Genomic DNA, 22,482 nt, shown 5'->3' with positions numbered 1-22,482 from the left:
GCATTCCATTTGTTGAGGCAAGGGAAAAGTGCATTGCAGTCAGTGAGCTAGGAGACATCTGAGCTTCAGTGTGTTACCTGAACGGATGGACTGATACGCAGAAGGAGCTGCCTTTCTTACAGAGCGCCACAGATAGGGTGACATGCCTGAACATGAAACTCAGGTTTCTGTGACAACAAATGGATCCTGCAATTGGCAGTAGCCAAGAAAAATAAATTAGTAGTGGAGAATTTTGTGGGGAAAGCAAGGTTATTGTTGTAGATGAGCTGATAACAAATCACTGAGTAAGATAACTGGGAGGCTGCTTGACAGTTTTGAGACAATCTCAAGTGAAAGAATAAATGCTCGAGGGCAGGTTTGGGGGTCCGATTGATATGAGAAGGACAAACATGCATCATAATTTTTGAAGTAGGCATGCTTCTTGGCTGTTGAAAGCACTCTGTAAAATTGAACAACGCTTCAGTGATAGTGTATGAGATTCAGTTAGCAGGAGGGTGCATACGAGAACAAAATTATGATAGCAAATTGATCTTCTACTGCATTAATAACAAATCTGTAAATGTTCCATTTTCCGAGTTGGTTCAGATCACATGTAGGTACATAGCATTCACTGAGGAACAACTTATACTGACATCTTTTCTTTGGGTCATTGCCTTATTGCATCTGTCAGTCTATGTCAGACATCTACCATTGACAAAATGCTGCTGCTGTTACTGAGATTCCAAACTGTATTTCAAGAAAGTCCATTTTTCTGCTAGAAAAAATGATGTGTAGCTGTATTTCCTTTTTGTGCTGACCTGGAAACTTATAAATGTAGGTGCTTTCAAATTCTCTAGTTGCCTTAAAATCAGAGCTGGATTAATTTGCAGATGCATGATCCTAGTGAAAAACCAATAGTTGAAAGTATGGATCTTAAAACAGTGTTGATTTTACTACTACAGATGTTAAGCATCTATAAATGTGGTAAATTATTAAATATGCATAATGTAATTAAAGGATGAACCAAAAATTCTTTTTTAAAGTTAGTTTTGAAAAATTGATAATTGAATATTTGAAGAATTGGTTTCTTGTACTTTACCTAGTGTTAAAATTGGAAAATATGTACAAAACCACAAGGAAGGTTTTCATAAATTGAACTTAAGATTGGCAAGAAATGATGAATTTGTGAAAAGCATCTAGCTAAAATTAAATATTAATTTTGAAGACAGAGGCTGTTCATAACCTGGTTTTGATCCTGAATCAGTGTGACCCTGTATAAAGGAATCATCCAACTCTATTTGATGTTTAGCACTTGTTTCTTATATTCATTTTCCTGTAATACGTTTTACAAATGTATAACTTGTACATTTGGTTTTGGAAACTCTTCCTATTTTTGTTTGAACTGTAAATGCAGTTATGAATAGAATAAAAGTAGCAAATTGTATTGTATAGTCTCCTTTGTGGTTGGAACAGTTCTGTGTGTTTTGTTTTCATTGCAGTGTTTAAGAATGAAAGCCTGGAGTTTGGGGGAAATTTTTTTTAATTTCCTTTTTGTACTCTGGTCTTCTACCATGAGTTGATATAGTCTCAGTTCCTCCTTTGTGAGATAGGAATGTGGGAAAGATGGTGAGGTTTTGTGATGTTAGATGTGCTAAGAGCTGAAGATGTTTGTATTCTGTCTTGGAATTATATTGATGGTGGTGAACTTGATTTGTCTGTAAATTCTTGCATTTTATGGTCCATTTGAAAGGCTACTAGTTGCGACGAGCGAGGGGAAGCATGCGGCCGACTCAATATGAGTGATAGAGCAAGCTTCGATTTATTACGGCGCGATTATGTCTTATATACAGTTCCAGTTAATTATGCCTACTAGTCATCTGCTGATTGGCTAAGCTCTAAAGGGTTACATTTTCATACGTCCTCCTACTTGCGGTTTCTGCGGATAGCTAGCTACATATTTTTTTTTCCTCTCTTGTCTACGCGAATTCCTCAAAGTTATTTACAACATTAGGCACAAGGTCAGTGTTTTTCTCAGCTTCCTTATCAGCATGCCTCAGCATAGCTGCAAGGCCTGCTTCAGCTAACTTACGCTAACTTTGTTTCACAAAGATCTTTAAGGGAGTCATGGCCATGATCACACAGCCATTCTGCAACAACTAGTGATCTAGGATATTTTTCCTATGGGCAGGGAAAGTACCTTTGAAAAAATGTTTACACCATATTTCTGATAAAATAATACAGACAAAAAAAAAAATCTATAAAACTTAACTCTCCTGCTAGGAGTATTATTGTACTTAAAAGAAAATGTTGGCACCAGTCTAAGCAATTGTTCCTAGCTGCCCCAAATTCTTCCTTCAAAGACTGAGCAACTCTCACATTTGGAAGAAATACTGTTCTTTTTTGGTCAGAGGAAGCAAAATGTTTGTATTCATGTGGAAATAAGTAATGTAAGTTAACGTGGACTTTCCTGACAGAGATCATGGTAGACATTAAGTTTTATATTTGGAGACATCTGAGGTATGTTAGGTTCAAGTTTCTTTCCTTGAAAGAGGACTAGATTTTTAAGGCGGTGTGTGGAGGTATCCCCTATTTATTAAGGAGAAGGAAAGCAATCACCCTTGTAAAATTAGTGAACTAGACTCCAGGATTTTATTCAGAAGTTAATCAATTTTATATAGAGTTATTTAAAATAATGACGGTCAGCAATCAACAGAATTTGTTAATTTATCTACAGGAATAATGCTGTAAGGCAGATATTTTCTTTGACACTTGCATGCCTGAGAGGTGTAACTATTTTCATTTGTCATTCCCTTCAAGAGGAGTTTTAACTAGTGACATTCAAGTCACCGCAGCACCCATGTTTACTGTACAAAGTATGCTGTATACATATTTTACAAAAACTTGTATTTTGTGCATCAAATTTTAGCTACTACTTGTTATTAGTAAAAACTTCAATGTTTATGTTCATGGCTCTTTGGCTGTAGAACATGGATTATTCTTGCTTAACAGGTGCTGTAGCATCTTAAGTTTTCTGCTCCATGAAATTAGCATTCTCATTTCTGATGTTACTCAGGCTATGGAAAGTTATGAATTGCATATGTACAGGTTTGTACATATGTTTTGTTATGAATTGCAGCTGTACAGGTTTGGAAATTTTTCTCCTCATCACCTAATACCTGAAACTGCAGTTTTGTGGGCAAAAAGGCTTGTGAAGTACTGCCTAATCTGTACTGGACAGAAATAATCTTCTTTCAAACCACCTGCATTCCTATTTAAGCTAATCTGAATTTTGACCTGAAAACTGTTTGAGGATTTGACCTCTAGTAAGCAGTCAATGATGCTTTCAGTTGTCTCAGCAGTTTGCAAGTTCAGCAGGTGGCTTTGGCTCCAGTAAGCTGACTAGGTGTCATGATTTAACCCCAGCTGGCAACCAAGCACCACGCAGCCACTCACTCACTCCCCCCTCACCCAGAGGGATGGGGAGGAGAATTGAAAAGGAATGTAAAACTTGAGGGTTGAGATAAGAACAATTTAATAGGTAAAGCAAAAGCTGCGCATGCAAGCAAAGCAAGGAATTCATTCAGCACTTCCCATGGGCAGGCAGGTGTTCAGCCATCCCCAGGAAAGCAGGGCTCCATCACGTGTAACGGTTACTCGGGAAGACAAATGCCATAATGCCAGATGTCCCCCCCCTTCCTCCTTCTTCCCCCAGTTTATATACTCAGCATGACATCCCATGGTATGGAATACCTCTTTGGCTAGCTTGGGTCACCTGTCCTGGCTGTGCCCCCTCCCAATTTCCTGTGCCCCTCCAGCCCTCACTGGCAGGGCCCAAGGAACTGAAAGGTCCTTGACTTAATATAATAATCACCCAGCAACAACAAAAACCATCTGTGTGCTATCAACATTGTTCTCACACCAAATCCAAAACACAGCACTGCACTAGCTACTAAAAAGAAAATTAACTCTATCCCAGCTGAAACCAGGACACTAGGTTTACCCATCTTTCATTTATATGGCCAGCTACATAAAGCAAGCACCTTGAAGTTTCCTAACTTTTGCTGATTAATACTAAAACATTATTGTTATTTCTTTGGGGCTTTCCCCACCCCCATGAAAAGTAGTAAGTGATAAATTACTGAAAACCAGAAGGAACTGTACAATTGCATTTACCTAGTGGAAAATATATTTTGCATTTGAAGTATTCATTTAGAATCCTTTATTATAGAAGGTTTATTCCACTGTTAGCTTCTGAGAAATCCTTCATACCTTTTTAAACTTAAAAGCATATTTAAATAATGAACAGAAAAAAAGATCCACAGGTATTGTTATAGGGATTTCTGTTTTTCATTCAAAAAAGGTGCTGTTTTAAGGATGAAATGAAACTTAATTCATTTTAGCTTAACCCTAGCAATTGAATGGCATCAGTGATACGGAAAGTGATATTTTCAGTTAGCTCAAAACTAATTCTATCATTATTTAATGAGACTCTACTACTCTGCTTGATATATCTGTTAGCTTTTGACCATGCTGCTAAATTTCACTAGGATATGGATTGATTTTTGGGGCTCTCACGGATTCAGTCTTTCTGATTTATTGTTCCTTACATAGTTTCTTGCTCTGCTTATGTTGTCATTTTAGGGTCTTGGCTGTCCTTTGCAAATCCCGAGTATTGTAGAATCTGAATATAGTATTGACTGACTGTAACATTCATCCAAATAGCTATACAGCACTATGGGCAAAACTTGTTACCTCATGATGAGATATGTAGCAGATAGAATATCTGTTTAGGGGCATTCAGCTGTGAAGCAAACATGGAGAGCTAATGGGTCTAAATCCAGAGGACACTGTTTCAGTAAGGGCTTCTCTTAAGGTTAGGATCTACTAAGTAGTCTCCTCATAAATATTACCAGTGATAGTTCAAACTGTATTTCCAAAATTGCAGTATAATAATTACATTGTAGACACATGGAATAATATAATACTTTTACCTATTAATTGCTGTGACTATTAAATATAAATTTGAACAGTCTTGGCATGCACTCAACTTGTATATGCTGTTGACCTCCTGTGGTTTTGTTATTTTGAGCTATTGTTTCCAAGACATGTTGTGTTACTCATATTGCTATGACTCATCCAAGTAGCATGAAAAACTTGTAGCTGACAATAAACATGAAAAAAACCTTCACTGTAAGTTAGTCACTGTCTGGCCTAGCATAAGTATCATTTCGTCCTAATATTAAATCATCCACTCAAAGATTCTGTGCTATTCCCATTCATTTGCCTTTATATCAAAATTTTTTAATTTTAGAGTTGAATTATAGGCAGTTTTAACATGCAAAGTATACCCTCTGTGTGTGTATCTACACATTGAAATTTATTGTGTGTATATATAAAATATATACAGTTTATATAAAACATGTATGTAAAATATAAAGTATATTTGCATAGTTACAATATTTACATAATATGATAATCCATTGCCATTTTAGTAAAATATAGCGATGTGTAGTCAAATGCAGATTTTAGTATTCTAGTACTGCTTGTCTTCAAACTTAAAATACAATGATATGCATATTAATCGTTAAATGTTACAGTCAAAAACATGAGTTATACTTGACTTGTTAGGAATTCAGGCATCAACAAACATCACTGTATTTGGGCCAGAATCACTGACCTGCTTAATGTTGTTTGAAGTTGAAATGAGAAGAAAATGGCAAAGTTTTCCACTAAATGTATTTAAAACCAGACATTTACTTATAACTGAGCAAATACCCAAGCATTGAGACCAGATGAACAGTATCTTTATAGCAGCTTCCATGATGACTTCCCCCCCCCCCAACATATATCAATCCAACCCTACTTTTGTTATTTCTTTTCCCCTCGACTAAATAAATCCAATGTTTCAGCCTTCATGGGTGTATTTTCTAGATGCCTTGTACACTTTTCTGCTACAACTTTTTCCGGTTTGTCTGCTCTTAAAATGTAGTGCCCAAAATTTTGTTGTTTATGCAGTTTTGAGAGCAACCTGTGAAGTGGAAAAAAGGTCTCTTAAACATAATGTAGTCCTACTAGTATTTCCAAAGGTAAAACTTCCCTTTTTGGAAACTACATTGCTTTAAGTAATTTAGTTTATATATTGCTGTAACTTATAGATCTTGCTTTACTTTTGAAATTGTTTTTGCATTTGAGATTTTGAATGTTTTCTGGACATCTTGTATTTTTCTGCTGGACTCCTTTCAACTTTTCTGTCTCTCTTAATGTGTGGAACCTTGAATGATATGATATGCTGTTCCCTTTTGATGCATTAAAGGGGATGGAGTAATTTAGCAGAAAATAAACCCCCTCACCTTCTAATTCTCCTCACCGAGGTGGGAGGTTACATACAGCTAGGTTTAAACTGAGTGATGTCCAATTTACCACTATCAGTCCAGTTGCGTTTAATATGTATATTAAACTACCACGGGTCTGGATACACTGATAGCAGTCTGCACTGCCAGTCCAGTCTTACTTGTGAACTAGCACGGCTGCACTCTAAGGTAGGGTCATGTTCAATGAGAAACTGCGATGACCAGCTACTTAACAGTGCAGGGTTTTTTTGTGCAACAGATATATAGGTTCTTGGATTGCCAGCGATAGTGACTTTTTTCCAAAAAGGCACATGCAAATAAAATGTTATAAAGTATAAAATGCGCAGAAAAGTTACAAACAATACAGCCTGGCTATAAATGTTAAAGAATAACTCTCTAGAGATATTTCTAAGTCTCCCAAAGAAGCACTTAGTTAAAGTCTCACCCAAGGCATCCCAAGGAGGGGAGAAGAAAGACTCAGCCCATTGACTGATCCCAGGAGTCTATCTCGGTGGTGTCTTCCCCACTTGTCCCTTCATTCATTCACTTTTTATACTTTTTTTTACTCTCAGGTAGAGCTTGAGTGACTCTAGTCATACATTCCTTTATTATGATTGGTGCAAAGTTCTCTCGCTTTCATTTAAAGGTACAGTTAATTTTAAATTTATCACGCATGCTTCCCAAGCAGGGAATTCACTCTCTTTGGGAGGCCATTTGAGTAGGAGGTCTTGATCTCCCACTACCACTATTATTTTACCCTAGCATCCTTGAGTCTTATCTCTTCAGCAATTTGTTTTCTTTCAGCAGTTAGCAGTCCTTGTCTGAAGGCTCCTTATTTACATTCTTGTTGAGCTCATCTGCCTTGAAGTGCTGAGTGGGCCAAGTTCCTGACTTTCTCGCAGATAATGAAGCTCCTGCTTGTGTCTTTGACACAGTTGTTGGCCCAGTAACAGACATCTTCTCATATATTTTCCATTTGACAGCCGCTATGCAGCTTATCAGCTGTATGGTACCATCACGTTCCCAATCCTGCAGGGAGTACAGCAGAGCCTGGCCGTGGTTTCTCCACTCCGCTCCACCCTCCACTACTCCTCTAGGATAGCAGGTTGTGTGGCTTAGGGGACTGTGGTGATGTAGATTCCGTGCATGCCAACTGTCCTGAAGGCGCTAGCTGTATTTTAGCCTAAAAAGCTTTCCGTAATACTACACTTCTATTAGGACCCAATTTTTCTCTAATCCCCCCCCCCCCAAGGTGATTTTCCCACACCTTTATTTAATTGAATTTTCTTATCCAGTTTGGTCGCTTCTTTCAAATCACTGAAACATTTTGAATTCTGATCTTGCTGTCCATATTTTAAATTCTTTTCTAACTGGAAATCCTGTAAGCACATTACCGTGTGTAAATTGTAAAGAAAGCCAATACATAAGGTAACGGTGGCCTGTTGGAATGAGAGTAAACAAATCTTGTACTTACTTTTTTCCAGGTATTTTTATCTGTTCATTTTCTGAGAGGTGTTTCACATGTATGCACAGACACAATCACACACTTTGATAATAATTATCATCACATTCAGCAACTTTGTATCTACACAGCAGTTAAACTTTCCTCAAGTTATAACTGTTGTCAGGTTACATGACTATGAGTTTCAAGATAAGGTCAAGTTTCTTTCTACATCAGTGAGGGTGTGTGCAATGGGAGTACATACATAGAGGAAAACAGTTGGTATTGAGGAGCTAATATCCACACTATATATTTGGTAAGGAGTGGTTACTGAGGACTAGACTAGAGTTAGTCCAGCGAACTGAATGCCTTTTAGCAATTGCAGCAGGTTAGGTGGGTTCCTGGAATGTTGTCTGCTTTAGTTTCATCTCAGGACTGCCTAAGATGCAAACCAAAGCATGGTAAGTGTGATGACAGACTTGCTTAAAAAACGTCCTCGTGTTCCACACAATAGCAGCTTTCTCAGAAATAGGGGTTTGGGGTTTTTTGATTTTGGTTGGGTTTGGTTTTTTGTTTCCCTACATCAGAATTATGATTCTGGTTTGTTTTTTTTTAAGTAGGAAAAAAGACTTGAAGGTAATCTGGTATGTTAAATTAGGATTTCTCATTTGTGTCTGGGGTACAATGACAGGGAAAGGTTTAGATGTATAAAAGATGAGCCTAAACAACTGTTGATGTACTTGTCTGAAACTGAACAATGAACTGTTTTTACTCACTGCCTTATCACACTGTTTTGCTTACACTGCTAGCCAATTTTTAGAGTTCATAACTTGTCAATAGAAATGCTAGAGCAGCAGTGGTGGCCTTAGGCAGTCTAAGAACATGGCATAAAAATAGATTGATACTAGGAAGTGTCATACTGTCATAACCAGTTAATGCACATAACTACCTAGTTTATTATCACTTAAATTTGAAAGGTGGAAGAAAATAGGTTGTATAATAACTTTCCTTATGTTTTATAATAATCTGATTATATCCACAGTTAAAAATGTAAAATCCTAAATATTTCAACTAACTTTTATTATTATTTTATTATTATTTATTATGGAGCTGATCTAGGCCAATTTAATAATCTATCTCATTAACAACTTTGGATTTCAGCATTACCATTATGCATTTTTCTCACAATATGGAAAATAATTGTGGTAAAAAACCCCATAATGTGGTCCTTGGGAGAATTTCTACTTGTTGAGCATAAACCTAAGTGTCTGATCTTACACCTTTTATGCTAATAAAATGGGTTTACTTAAAAGCAGAGTTTCTACAATATGCTGATTTTTCACATGGAGTGAACAGTAGAACAGGAACATGGAATATGTTAAATATTTAAACTTACAGTAGCCTTCAATTAACTGTTCATTTAGATTATAAATTTCTTATTGTTGGTAGTAAATACACATAATGAATCATAGAATAGTTTGGAGTGTAAGGGACCTTTAAAGGGTATCTATCACCTCTCTGGGCAGCCTGTACCAATGTTTCGCTACCCCCATTGTAAAAAATGTTCTTCCTTATATCTAGTCTGAATCTACCCTCTTTCAGTTTAAAACCATTCCCCTTGTCCTATTGCTACAGGCCCTATTAAAGTCTGTCCTCATCTTTCTTATAAGCCCCCTTTTAATATTGAAAGGATGCAGTAAGGTCTCCCCGGACCCTTCTCTTCTTCAGGCTGAACAACCCCAACTCTCTCAGCCTGTCCTCATAGGAGAGGCACTCCATCTCTGATCATTTTTGTGGCCCTCCTCTGGACCCATTCCAACAGGTCCGTGTTTTTCTTGTACTGAGGACTCCAGAGCTGGATGCAGGACTCCAGGTGGGGTCTCACGAGAGCAGAGTAGAGGGGGAGAATCACCTCTCTCAAGCTGTTGGCCATGCTTTTGATGGAGCCCAGGGTTCAGTTGGCTTTCTGGGGTGCGAGCACACATTGCCGGCTCATGTTGAGCTTTTTATCCACTAGTACACCCAAGTCCTCCTTCTCAGGGCTGCTCTCAATCCATTCTCTGCCCAGCCTGTATTGATACTGGGGGTTGCCCCAACCCAGGTGCAGAACCTTGCACTTGGCACAGAACATGAACATGGCACAGTCTTGATATATTTTAATAATATTATAACAGAGAGATTCACTAGTTGGCACAAAGTCTTCCTGAATTCCTCACTGAGGAGAAATGGCTAATACCATACTGGCTCAGAACTGAAAGCAAAACTGGAACCTCCTTCAAAAAGGACAAAGTGCACAGCTATTGCAATCAGTATTAGTCACTTGAGTTTTTCGAAGTGCTTTGGGAATTGGACTTAATATTAAAGTATTTTATAATTTTAACTAGGGGTAGTAAATGAGATAAGTAGGAATTTCTTTGCCGCTCTTGCAAAGGAGAACAGCATCAGCTCTTCTTACAGAAGAGACAGTTTTCCTTTTCTCAAGAGGCTAAAACATAGGCATGTGCTAGATTGCCTGCCCCTTTTGAGATCGGTTTTGGACGTGAAAATTTTACTTGTAAATCTTCAGTTTTGTGCTCAAAATAGACAGATATGGTTCAAATGTTTGGAATTTGCAACAGTTTATTGGTGTCTTTTTATGTGTATAAATTCAGCCTTTGCACTGATTGTTTTCAGAGGTACAAATTCTATGGAATCGATGGCAGGCCAGGCCAAATGTCACTTAAGGGCTTTTGGTGGTGCCTTTTTTCTATGCCTGTGCTGCTGTGGCAAAATAATGACAGTGAACCATCAGTATCAGTCTTTGCTTCAAAACTCACCTATGATTTGAAGAATCAGTCAGCAGTATTCAAGCGAGCAGAGGTTATCTTTATTCGGCAGCGCTGGGTGCATGGGGGATTGCTCCACCAAAGTCATGCACACCGAGGGAACGTTTCAGCCCCCTCTTTATACAAGTCACTCATGTCTATTCATTAACTTTCTGGGAAATCATTAACATATCTGGCACCTGGACAATTAGCACATTCCATTCAAGGACCTAGTATATCTTCAAGTTAACAACATTAACATATCTTGTGCCTGGACAATGTCCTTGAGGAGTTGTCTCTATGTAGACTCTATTCCTCAGCGGCCGTGTTTAAAGTTTCCATCTTCGCCACGTTGCATGTACAACAGGAATCTAAGACCAAATGTCCCTTTTTAAAGATAACCAACCCAAGGACTTAGCAGTCTGTGCATCCGTCATGTGGCAATGAGGGTCCTTGGACATTTCCTGACTTCTAACTAAACATAGGTGCGTCATCCTTTACATAAGTGGTACAGCATTCACTATTCACCTAAGTCCTTTTTTGAATGCAGATGTGCTTTGACTTCAGTCTTTTTCATCTCTGCTCAGGTTACCAATTGCACAACTAATAGCCCTTCTGAAAATAACTTAAAGGCAGCAAGAGGAGCAATCTGGAGTTGAAAAATTAACCTGTAGGCAGTCTACATAATTGTGCAAACTTTTTTCTAGTATGAGAGGCCACAGGTTTGTGTTTCTGATGTATATAGCATAGAATACTGACAGCAGAAATTCTCAGGGAAGTCTGAAGTTGGTAAATTTCCTCTTGCCATCAATGAAATTCCTCAGCTTTCTTCGAAAGCATTTCCAGAAATCTTCAGTTTTACATAGTCATTTTTAAAGACTTATTAGTAATAGATGTTTTCTTCTATTTTCAGCTTCTTTGTAATACTGGCCATGCTGAAGAAAAGCTAGGTTTTACATATGACGGCATCATAATATGGTAAGTAGTAAGGAGCACTAGAGCAATACTAGGCTACTTTAATTATTCTAGGTGCAATTAAATAAATTTTTTTGTTGTACTCTTGAGCAAGTATTTTGTAGTTTTAATGTGTTTGAAATTTCACAATGCAAATATATGTGCCTTAAAAATATTTTAATGAGTAAAATTAAATACATTATATGCTTTTGCGCAAAGAGGGGGAAAACCCCCTCCAAAATAAAGTATGGATTTCTTTATTATATTCCTCATAAATGTAAAAGATACTTCTAAATATCTCAGTACTTGGAGAAAGCACTTTTAGTAAATGTGCTCTTACAGAATTTAGAGCATACTCTTGATGTAGAACCAGGATTTAAAGATAAATATTTTACATTAATTTGATGTGAATATCTTTGTAGCATTGCTTTCCTTGCTAGTAAAACACCCTGTGTATGTACTTTCAAGGGGAATTTCCCTATATTGTGTTGCCATTTGACAGTCAAAAGTAATTACATGCTTTTTTCCAGAACTTCTGTGTTTTTGCACAGACATTGGTAAACTTGTCTTGAGGCTTAGCATTGGTGGCAGAAACAACTAAAATCTAGTATTTAATATAATTTAGGTGTTCGTTCAGTTTAGTTATATGACTTTAAAAAGCAAGCAAGCTTAGAAAAGCTAGTTACTCTTTAGGTAAAAATTTGGGAAAACCTAGTACTTTTTCTTGTGGAAATATTGTAAGTTGTTTTGTTAAATAGAACTGATTTTCCTTGCTAGAGCTAAAAAATGTTAATAAGTGGTTTTGTGAATCTGCATTTTGCTGTGAGCTTTAATAGGTTATTGTCTTCTGATCTTATTTATGTAATCTATTATAGTGTTTTATGACGGGACTAAACATCACTTAAGAGTATAACTTCAAAATTCAGAGTTCTTTACCAAATATTTTTAAATACAGGTCTTAAAAGGTTATACAAATACTATTGTTTATTTTTATAGGAAAAAGTTTGCATAAAGATCTGCTAATCCAAACATAATTAAGGATATTGATAAGGAGCAGATAAAATTATTATTCTAAGCAGACAAGTGAAGAAAAACAGCCTTCTACTTAAAAAAAAAAAAAAGAAGGCAAAAACAGTTTCTCAAAAAATTAAAGACTGAGCAGGAAAATTATCTTGGTTAGCAATGTTACTTTGGTCAGTCCAGTGATTCTTCTGTGTATGTACATGAGAAGCAAATTTTTTATACATATATGTAATTATTCTGCTATAGTGATAATTTTCAAAGCTCAAGCATACAACCCAAATAGATATTAACAACCATAATTGTGCTGGTTGGTGCTTTTTCAGAAATATTTATAGGATGGATTGTTTTTATGAAATACAGATATTTCAAGCAATTTTAAAAATTTTGCCCTACAGGATTATAGCCATTCTGCAGTAGTATTCTGTTTGCAGGTTATTTTGCTATACAGCTACTCTGAGTAACCTGCATATACTGAGCTTTTTAATTAATTTAGGAAATTACCTTGAGGGTAGGCTAAGTCCTTCGGAAATAATATGGGAGTTCTGTAATTTGCTCTGATGTTCTCAAGTTTATCTTAATTTCTATAGGAAAACTTTTTTGTTCTACAGAATAAACATGTTGAGAAGCATGAATGGAAAACCTTAAAGCAGGGGTCCTCAAACTACGGCCCGTGGGCTGGATACGGCCCCCCAGGGTCCTCAATCCGGCCCCTGGTATTTACAGAACCCCCCTGCCGGGGGTTGGGGGGGGGGGGGGGGGGACGGGACCCAAGCAGCCGCAGATGACTGCCTGCCCCTTCATCTGCGCTGGCCCCCTGGTTAAAAAGTTTGAGGACCCCTGCCTAAGGGCAAGGAGAGAAGACACCCTACTTTTAAAATTGGTCTGAGACTTGGCAAGTGGGGCTTAAAAGCAACCTTAACTTTTCTTCTCCTTGGGTAGATATTTTCAGAACTTTATCATAGGTACCTGCTTGTAGAGCTTAACTTGTATATTTATATGTAAAGTTTAACATTTATTATTGAGGATAGGGAACACTACAGGCAAATTGTGTTGAACGGTTCATCTGGGCAGTGTCCCGTACTCAAATTCCCTTCATAGCTAAAGTTCCTTTATCCTTTAGGAAGTATTTTTCAGGGAAACAGTAGCAGATCATGCAAAGCCTTCTGCTAAAGCCTTTCATGCAGTTCTCTAGCAGAAGCCTACTCAAAGGACTAACAAATTATGAACTCAAACCCTACTCTAACTGCATACCTCAAAGAGGAGCCTGATAACAGTGTTGAAAACTTGCAAATTAAAAGTAATTGCAAACAGCTGTCACTGTTTTAATTGGCATTCATCACAACTGCATCTGTATTATGCTGACACTGGGATCCTGGTGTATTTAATCTCAGAACGTGTCATCTTCTGAGAGATTAGATCATAAAAGCATGAGGGCAACATATTTGTCAGGGTTGAAGGTTATTAACATGCGCTGAAAGCAGCAAAGAGTGAGCAAGCTATGTAGAGGAGCAACTAGAGCAAGCAGTGTTATTTTGTAAAACCGACTAGCTTTTTCGTTTGGATTCTCTTTCCCAATAACTTTTTTCCATGTTTCTGAATTTGTATTTTGCTGTTAGTGTAAGGCATAATTCAGTATTGTGACCCAAAGAGTCATGTAGGATGAACTCGCTCCCCTTGGGACCAGCAACTAAGTTTGTGATTCCCTTGGACTGAATTAAGGTGAAACAACACCAACCAGCCAGCTTTATTAACACAAAATACAAGATGTGGTTAAATTCAGTGACAATTACCTTACCTGGATAAGCAAGTCCCGTGCCACATGTTACTTAGATCTAGTCACTATTCAATAAAGAGAGGAGAATGAATATTACCACCTATGGATCTAAGAAGATCCTCTTCACCCTGGGTGTCTTGAAAGTTTGGGTGGGGCTTCTACCATCATCATTTCAGGTGTTATGCTTTAGAGAGGACACCTCCTCATTTACATACAAAGTGAGGGTGGGTGTGGTCTGTGTGTGAGCAGTGGTCCCAGGGGGTCCTCATCAGTGGTCGTGAGGGGTTTAGGCAACCCCTGCTGTGCATGAGCAGTTGCCTTGTTACCACGGAAGTTTTTTCCAGGAAGTGCTAGCTAGATCTTGCCTTTGCAAGACCTAAAGCCATTACATCCTGTGCTGATACAAAGATCGGCAGCATCCAAACCCCCTTGCTTTCTAACCTTGCTGAAGTGGGAGGCTAGGTGTGGCTGAGTAAGGAGTCTGACAGAATAAAAATAACAGCAGACTGTTATTAAACAAGGCATTCTTTATTACAGCGTTGGGGTAGGACTGGGGATAGTTCCACCATAAGTGCTCCAACAATCTGGCAAACTTTCAGAGGCTATATACCATAGTTACACATATACATGGGATTTCCTGGAACTCATTAGCATATGCAAGTGTCTGGTCCGCATGTGCAGTAGTCTCTCCTGGTGGTCTCCGAGTCTTCTATTGTTGCCATTCTTTTGTAACTTTCTTATCGTTATGGTCCTGCACATCTCTGTAAGGTAAAATTTTCCCAGAGCCTCTTTTGTTCAGGTAAGTACGTATGGTGCTTATGGCATCTTCCTTGTTCTTGGGCCTTAACCCTTTCAGTACCACTTTGTGGTTACCATGTTAGGCAACAGCAGCTCACTTTGCAATAGCTACAGCTGATTTGTTCCTCTCCAATTTGAGCAGAACAGCTTTGCGCCATTTCTGCTTGAATTTGTGCACTAAGCAATGTTTAAGGCAATTATCAATATATCAGTTCCTTACATTCAGAAATATTCATTAGCTTGTTAATGGTGGTGGTTAGGCAGATGTTTCTAGTTAGAGTGAGCACAGACACATAGTAATTGGGATTGGTTATGAGAGCAACTAGGCTATGTTTTTGCTCCTTGTTTACGAGTGCTTCATCATGTAGAGACACTTAAGTTATACTCTTTTTCTCCTTCTTGTGAATGTAGAATTATGGCAATGTTTGTTTAAAATCTTTTTGCATAAAATGGTTATAATGTGTGTTGGCCATCAGCTTGTAATGCTGAAACATGCTGGCTTACATTGGGAAAACTTCACTGTTACTGGAACCAGAAACATTTCTTTGGTTTATATGTTCAGAAAGAGACATTCATGAATATACTTTCACAGAGCAGAAGACTTATAACTTGTTACAAATATAGAGGAAATGGCTCACATGAAAAATAGGTATAACAATGATTCACAGAGCTGTGAACTTACCCATCTGAAAATCATCTTGAGCAGTGAGGAAAAAAATTCTGGAGACTTGGGGCTGTACTCTGGGACAAAAATGCAAACTGACATTTTATTTATATAAGGTTCCTTTTAAAATCACTCAGTAGTGACGGGCAGAATCAGACTCCACAATCTTATCAGATTGTAAAATAGGTATGTTTATTCAGCGCTGGGCAGCACTACCCCCCAAAGCCATACGCGCCCGGGTCAACAATTTGCCTCAATTTATATAATCAAATGCTGCATATACATAAGATTTCCAAATATGCATATACATATTCATAACCTAGCCCCGCTTCATATTAAAATTAGTTCCAAGAAGTCATTTCCATAAGTCCCTCCCAACTATGCTTGTGTGGTGCCTCTTGGTGGGGGTTGTGGGGACGAAGGTCTTGGTAGTCTCCCTCGCTCTGAACTTTTTACCTTCTTTCTTCGCAGACTCAGTTGTTCCTTGGTCTTTGTCCAAACTATAGAGTTGGTTTTAGCTAGTTCTCATCACGAACTGTCCTTCAGGAGGAAGTGTAGACTCCTTGCTTCAGTTAATTTACACAATGGTTAGTAAAACAAAGCATTATTTATCAACAACAGTCTAGGTAATCGTTAAGCAATTAGATCTACTAAAATTTCTTTAACCCCTTCCCTCAGTCCCCCCTTTTCTAGAAAATTAGTAAATTCTTTTACTATACTCAATCTAATACATTGGTTTTTTATCTAACAATTTTTCAAAATATTTGTTGGACTCTAGTTTCCATTGTAATTGATTTTTCTTCCATTCACTATAGGAATCTCCTGTGTTTTGGAAACACCACAAGCCGCGTCAAACTGTTATGCAAAATATTATGGACAACAGGATAATTATTATTATTATAACAATTGTTTTAACCATGTTAAATTTGGTAACCAGAAGGTCAGTTTTTCCCACAGCTCGGAAAACCCCCAAGATATGTCATCTTGAGTTACTTCATGTAAGATCTTTGCCTGTTTCCTGATTTCCTGTAAGTCAGCAGTGATTCGGCCATCTGGTCTACGTACATACAACAGCTGACATGAATTATTGTACATACCCCTCCTTGCGAGGCTAATAATAGATCTAAAGCCATACGATTTTGTGCTACTACTTTTGACAGGCTCGTAATTTCTTCTTGGAGGGCTCTGATTGCATCTATAGTTTTGTTTTCAATTGTTTATATTACAGCTGAGATGTTCACTATAGCTTTCTCTAACTCACTAACTCCCAATGATGGGATTAGCCATCGTATAAAGCTATGATAGCCTGTCGGCCTTTCAATTAAGGGGTTATCTGTCCTTTGATTTCTGATCAAAATGCTCCTCTGTCCTCTTCTCACAGGGTCTAGTGTTGTTTTATCAATAATAGTGATGTTAGGAAGCAGAGCGCCTAAGGTACACACTCCTTGCTACCCCAGAGGCAAAGTTTTCCGAGCTGCTGTGCCACACAACCAATACCACCCTGTTCCTACCGGAACTGGAAGACCAGTATAATTATGTGCCTGGAACGCTGGGTCTATAGTTGTCTTGTTCAATGAAATGGATTCGTTACACTTTGAGTATTTTCTGACAAACATGCCGTTTCCCGAACTTACCAAACAACGGTCTCCCAAGGTATTGGCTGTTATTGTTTCCATTTCTAGCTCCTAGTCCCACTTGGCTTGGGAATCTTTTCCAAGAGTGGCATTTTGCCAGAAAGTAACATTTGTCCAAGAAACATTCAATGGCAATGGAACACCTATTAAGGGCATTCCATGGCCAGAATGTTTTGGCATTTGGGTACAAATCCAACAATCAGTTTTATTTATAATTTGGGTAATATTCTGTGTTAACTGTACATACAAATTCTCTTGCCAAGCAGCCACGCTAATCACCTGTAGGTGCTGACGCAGAAGGCTCGGACGCAACTTATATGACCAATGCGATCAAGTTAGTGCCCCTTTATTAATAGACTCACAGCAATTTATACTCTACAGCTAAAAATACACACGCTACGCAGGCTTTGTTATGTAAAAGGTGATAGGTTAAACCTACTTGTTCACACGCTTCCATCTCCCCTATGATTGGTCCTGGTGTGGTGCCCACACGCTGCTCCCCCCTTGTGCAGGCATCCTGTTTTTTCTCATCTTTCTGTCCAAGTCTCTTATCTCTCTGTGAATACACAGTTTCTTTGTCTCCCTTGGCCTTGCATATGTCCTTCATAACACCTGCAGCTTGTTAGAGCTGCGGCCTGTTATTACAACCCAGTTATTCGGTCTGGATTGTTCATAATATGTCTGTTTTCTTCCAGCCACTCCACAAATCCCCCTTTTTGTTTTTGAGCAATCCAGACCCCATTCTTAGACATCTGTTTAACCCATTCATTATGCGTTGCAAACATTGAAACAAACAAGGAAGTAACAATCTCAAAATCAAGAACACTATTAACACTACCAGTGCTCCTTTAACTACAGTCTGCAACCATCCCCTCAGCCCGAGGCTATTGAGCCAGTCAGAAAAAGGATCATGTCTTTCAGTAACGTGTTTCATATTCTTGCGCAGTGCTGCTAATTGCTGAGCTATGCTTTTTGAGTGATCAGACAAATTGAAACAACACATCCCTTCAAAATCTTCACAACCATGTCCATGTGCTAACAATAAAAAATCTATGGCAACTTGATTCTGCAAAGTAGCATGTCTAACACCCTCTACATCAGTAAGTAGCTCACTTATCATTCGTGAAGTCAAATTAAATTGTTTCTGGCCCCAACATGCTAATCTACGTATATTTTTTTGCATTTATGGCTGCCATTCCTCCTGGAAGAAAAATGGATGTGGCTATAGCAGCGGCTACTGATGGCAGCTGTATGTTGTCATTACATGTATCATCAAACGTTCGAATAGATCTGCGTGATCTCCCATAATTCCTATTGGCATTTAATAAATCTTTCATGTGAGGAGCAAACGATGTTAACCGTCCAAGGTAACGAGGCCCACCAACAGGTTGCATGGGAATACCAGGCCATCCTCTATCTCCACTAATCAGAAACACTCCTGGCGGAAGTTTTAAAACCTCCTGTGGTGCTTACATGTAACCCTCCTGTTCTTAAGTTACTCTAAAGAGAATGCCCTGTGACATTTAGATAACCTACATACCGGCCCTGTTCCCCTTGCCTTGTAAACCAACTATGCCACGGTTTATCAAACCAGATAACTCCTGTACCATTCACTGGTTGGAGCTGTGATGACATGCTTTTACAACCTGGCATTGTGGTTGCAGTAACATTAACATATTTGACAGGCACAACACTAGCCAATAAGTCTTAACTCCTGTAAAGGTAACTGATATAATTGATTTAAATTCTCAATGACCGTTTTCTGGCAAGCTGCGCAACACATAGAGGGCCAAACATATCTGCCATTTGGGCTTAAACAAGAACCGCTTTCTCTGTTAGCCAGGCTTACGCTCTGTGGATTCCAATACCCATCAAAGTCTGTTTCATTCTCCTGCAAAGGGATACCTATCAAACAGGTTCGAAAAGGGTTATCTGCTTGTTGCAAGCTCAGATAAAAATCTGTTACCCCAGCTGTATTTGCCCATGTTACCCAAATATTCGTTCTGGGTAAAATGTCAGAAATTCCCTCGCTACCTGGCAGAAAACAAATTAACATAACCATGATCCACATTTGAGGTGTTGCCATCATTTTACCTCCTTTTTCCAACTGCTCCAATGCACCTGCAAGCTTCGAGGAATGTTTATTCTAATTCTACAAATCCTGTCAACTATCTTATTATTCTGATTAATACACTGCAAAGCTAAGCATCTTAAAAGCCTGAAAGTAATTTCTGCTAAAAACCCTTCACCTAAGGTCCTTAATTAAGCTTAAAACCTCAAGAAAACTATTGTTATTCTCTAAGTATTGACACTTGTCTTTCTATATTAACAGCAGATTACCAGTATGCTAACACAGCTACAAAGTCAGACAACCTGCTCGCTTCAGAACAAAACACAACCCGATCATTACATGAGTGACATTTAAACACACTATCCCGATCACATGCACGTGTGACTTTCCAAGTCTTCTTGTCACACCATGCGCAATGTATTAAAACCCAAGTTCAGACCACGCTCTCTGCAAGCTGTGTCGTTTTTCTTGATCTGTTCTGAGCTGAGCGGCTGCCTTCACATGGAGTCAAGACCAGGTTCAGTCGATGTTGGTGTCGTTGAAGTGCCTCAGGACGTAAGGCTACCGTCGATATTGACCCATGCCCTGTAAAACATAAGAAATTAAACCTGATCCTCTACTTCAGGGGTCCTCAAACTTTTTAAACAGCCTTCTGCACTGCCTCTTGAACCTCGAAAGGATGCCCCACTCCCCAGCCAGAGGGCCCCCCGCTGGAGAGTCAGACATTCTGGGGGACAGGGAGGATTGGGGGCAGCTTGATGATGGTCTGTATCCCTGGCATGATGTTAAAATCCTCCATCGACAATTAAAAGAGTTAAAGACTAATTGAAAGGAAGGCCAAGCTCCAATACAAGAGTGGGTTAAGAAAGACCATGTGTCCTCAAACTTTTTAAACAGGGGGCCGGTTCACTGTCCCTCAGACACTGTCGGGGGCCGGACTATAGTTTGGAAAAAAATGAACAAATCCCTATGCACACTGCACATATTTTGTTTGTAGTAGTGCACAAAAAACAGGGAAAAGAATGCAATATTTTAAATTAAGAACAATTGTAATCAACAAAAACCAATAATATTTCAATGTGAACTATGGGCCTGCTTTTGGCTAATGAGATGGTCAGTGTTAGGTTCCATATTTGTCACTGCCAGTCGTAGCAAGTGATGCAAGTGTTCATCAGTTAGTCTGGATCTGACTGGAGATTTCAGATGTTTCATTTGGGAAAAAGTCTGCTCACAGACATAGGTGCTGCCAAAGATGGTTGCAATTTGGAGTGCATGGTTCCTGAGATTATGATATGTCTCTGAGGGGAGAGACGCATAGAAATTAGTAAGGCTGCTTGATTTGAATGCATCTTTCAGCGAGTCACAAGTCTGTAGCTCGGCCAATTCCATTTGGTAAATCGGATCAACAGTTTCAATGTCAACAGAAAATGGGTTCCGGAAAAGCTGCATGTCCTGTTCATGGAGACGAAGCTCTTTAAATCTAATTTGAAACTCCTTTTGCAACATTTCTAGTACATCCATACACGTTTTGTTTGGGAATGCGACTGCTGGTTTTTCTGCAGACAGGTTTTGAGTTGTGGGGAGATGGCAGAAGTTTTCCTCCTTTACTTGGTTAATGAGCAGGTCTAATTTGACTTGAAATGCTTTCACATGTGAATACACATCACAGATGAGCTTCCCCTTTCCTTGAAGCTGGACACTGAAATTGTTGAGTAGCTCTGTTACATCTGTCAGAAACGCAAGGTGCCATTTCCGTTCTGCATCTTTGAGCTCTGGTACTTCTTTGTTTTTAGAAAGCACAAAATCATAAACCTGTGGAAGTAAGTCATAAAATCGTTTCAAAACTGTCCCTCGACTCAGCCAGCGGACTTCTGTGTGGTACAGAATATCTTCATAGGCAACATTTAGCTCAGACAGAAATTCCTGACACTGTCTGTGGTTTAGTGCGTGAGCTCTAATGCAGTTAACACAAGAAAGCACAATTTTCATGACAGAGTCCAGCTTCAGTGATTTACAACACAGGGCTTGTTGGTGGATGATGCGGTGTATGGCTATTGGATGTGAATGGCTGCGTTTGTCCATCTCTTTGTTAATGTGTGCAACCACTCCTTTCATGGACCCCACCACGCTAGGAGCACCACCAGGTGTCTCACTGAATAGTTTACCCCAGTCCAGCTCCAAATCGTTCATAGTTTGGCAAACTTTCTCATGGATATCCTCTCCTGTAGTTGTTCCTTTGGTGCTTTTCAGTGCAGCAAGCTCCTCTGTGACTTTGAAACGATCATTTGTCCCACGAATGAAAATTAGAAGTTGTGCAGAATCACGAACATCATTGCTTTTGGCGAGTGCCAATGAGAAACAGCAAAGTTTTTTTGAGGAGTTTTGCAACTGCAGATTCAAATTTTCCCCCATTTCTTCAGTCCTTCGTGTAATTGCAGGTCCTGAAAGCCTCACTGTACTAAATAAATCCGCCTTCTCTGGACACATCTCTTTGGCCACAGAAAGAAGGCATTCTTTAACAAATTCTCCCTCTGTGAATGCTCTGCCAGTGCGCGCTACGAGCTTGGCAACTTGATAGCTTGCTCGAAGTGATGACATATTGAGCTGCTTTTGCTTCACAAACGTATTTTGCTGAGTTGTCAATCCATGTTTCAGTCTTAATATTTTATCTTTTCTCACTTGTCCGACCAAAGAATCATATTTACCTTTATGTTGAGTTTCGTAGTGTCGACGCAAATTGTATTCCTTTGACACAGACACTGAATTCTGGCATATCAGACAAACAGCTCGCTCTTTGTACTCCGTGAAAAAATAATCAGAAGTCCACTTTTCTTGGAACACCCCGCACTCGGAGTCAATTGTTCTTTTTTTTGACATGATGGTGCGCGCACTTCCTACTGGTGCTGGCTTGCTTGTCCTGCCTGGGAGCTGGAGGGAGGGAGGGAGAGACGGGGGAGCCGCCCCCCTCGCTGATGCCGCCGCCCCCCTCC

At 39.0% G+C, this 22,482-nt stretch overlaps 1 protein-coding gene across 5 annotated transcripts in view; it reads left to right on the top strand.

The window, feature by feature from the left end:
• The window catches only part of LOC129783027 (rapamycin-insensitive companion of mTOR-like), a 109,195-nt gene that overhangs the window by 15,254 nt on the left and 71,459 nt on the right, over nucleotides 1-22,482 (top strand). For 4 of the 5 annotated variants that reach the window (XM_055792680.1, XM_055792679.1, XM_055792678.1 and 1 more), the window contains one exon: nucleotides 11,488-11,552. In XM_055792680.1, the coding sequence (XP_055648655.1) occupies nucleotides 11,488-11,552 (65 nt within the window). Of the gene's footprint in view, nucleotides 1-11,334; nucleotides 11,364-11,487; nucleotides 11,553-22,482 lie in introns of those variants that run through there. The other variant, XM_055792683.1, reaches the window with a different exon arrangement.

This window comes from Falco peregrinus, chromosome W (genome assembly GCF_023634155.1).
Source record: "Falco peregrinus isolate bFalPer1 chromosome W, bFalPer1.pri, whole genome shotgun sequence".
Lineage (NCBI taxonomy): Eukaryota > Metazoa > Chordata > Aves > Falconiformes > Falconidae > Falco > Falco peregrinus.
This window is presented reverse-complemented; position numbering and strand designations above follow the sequence as displayed.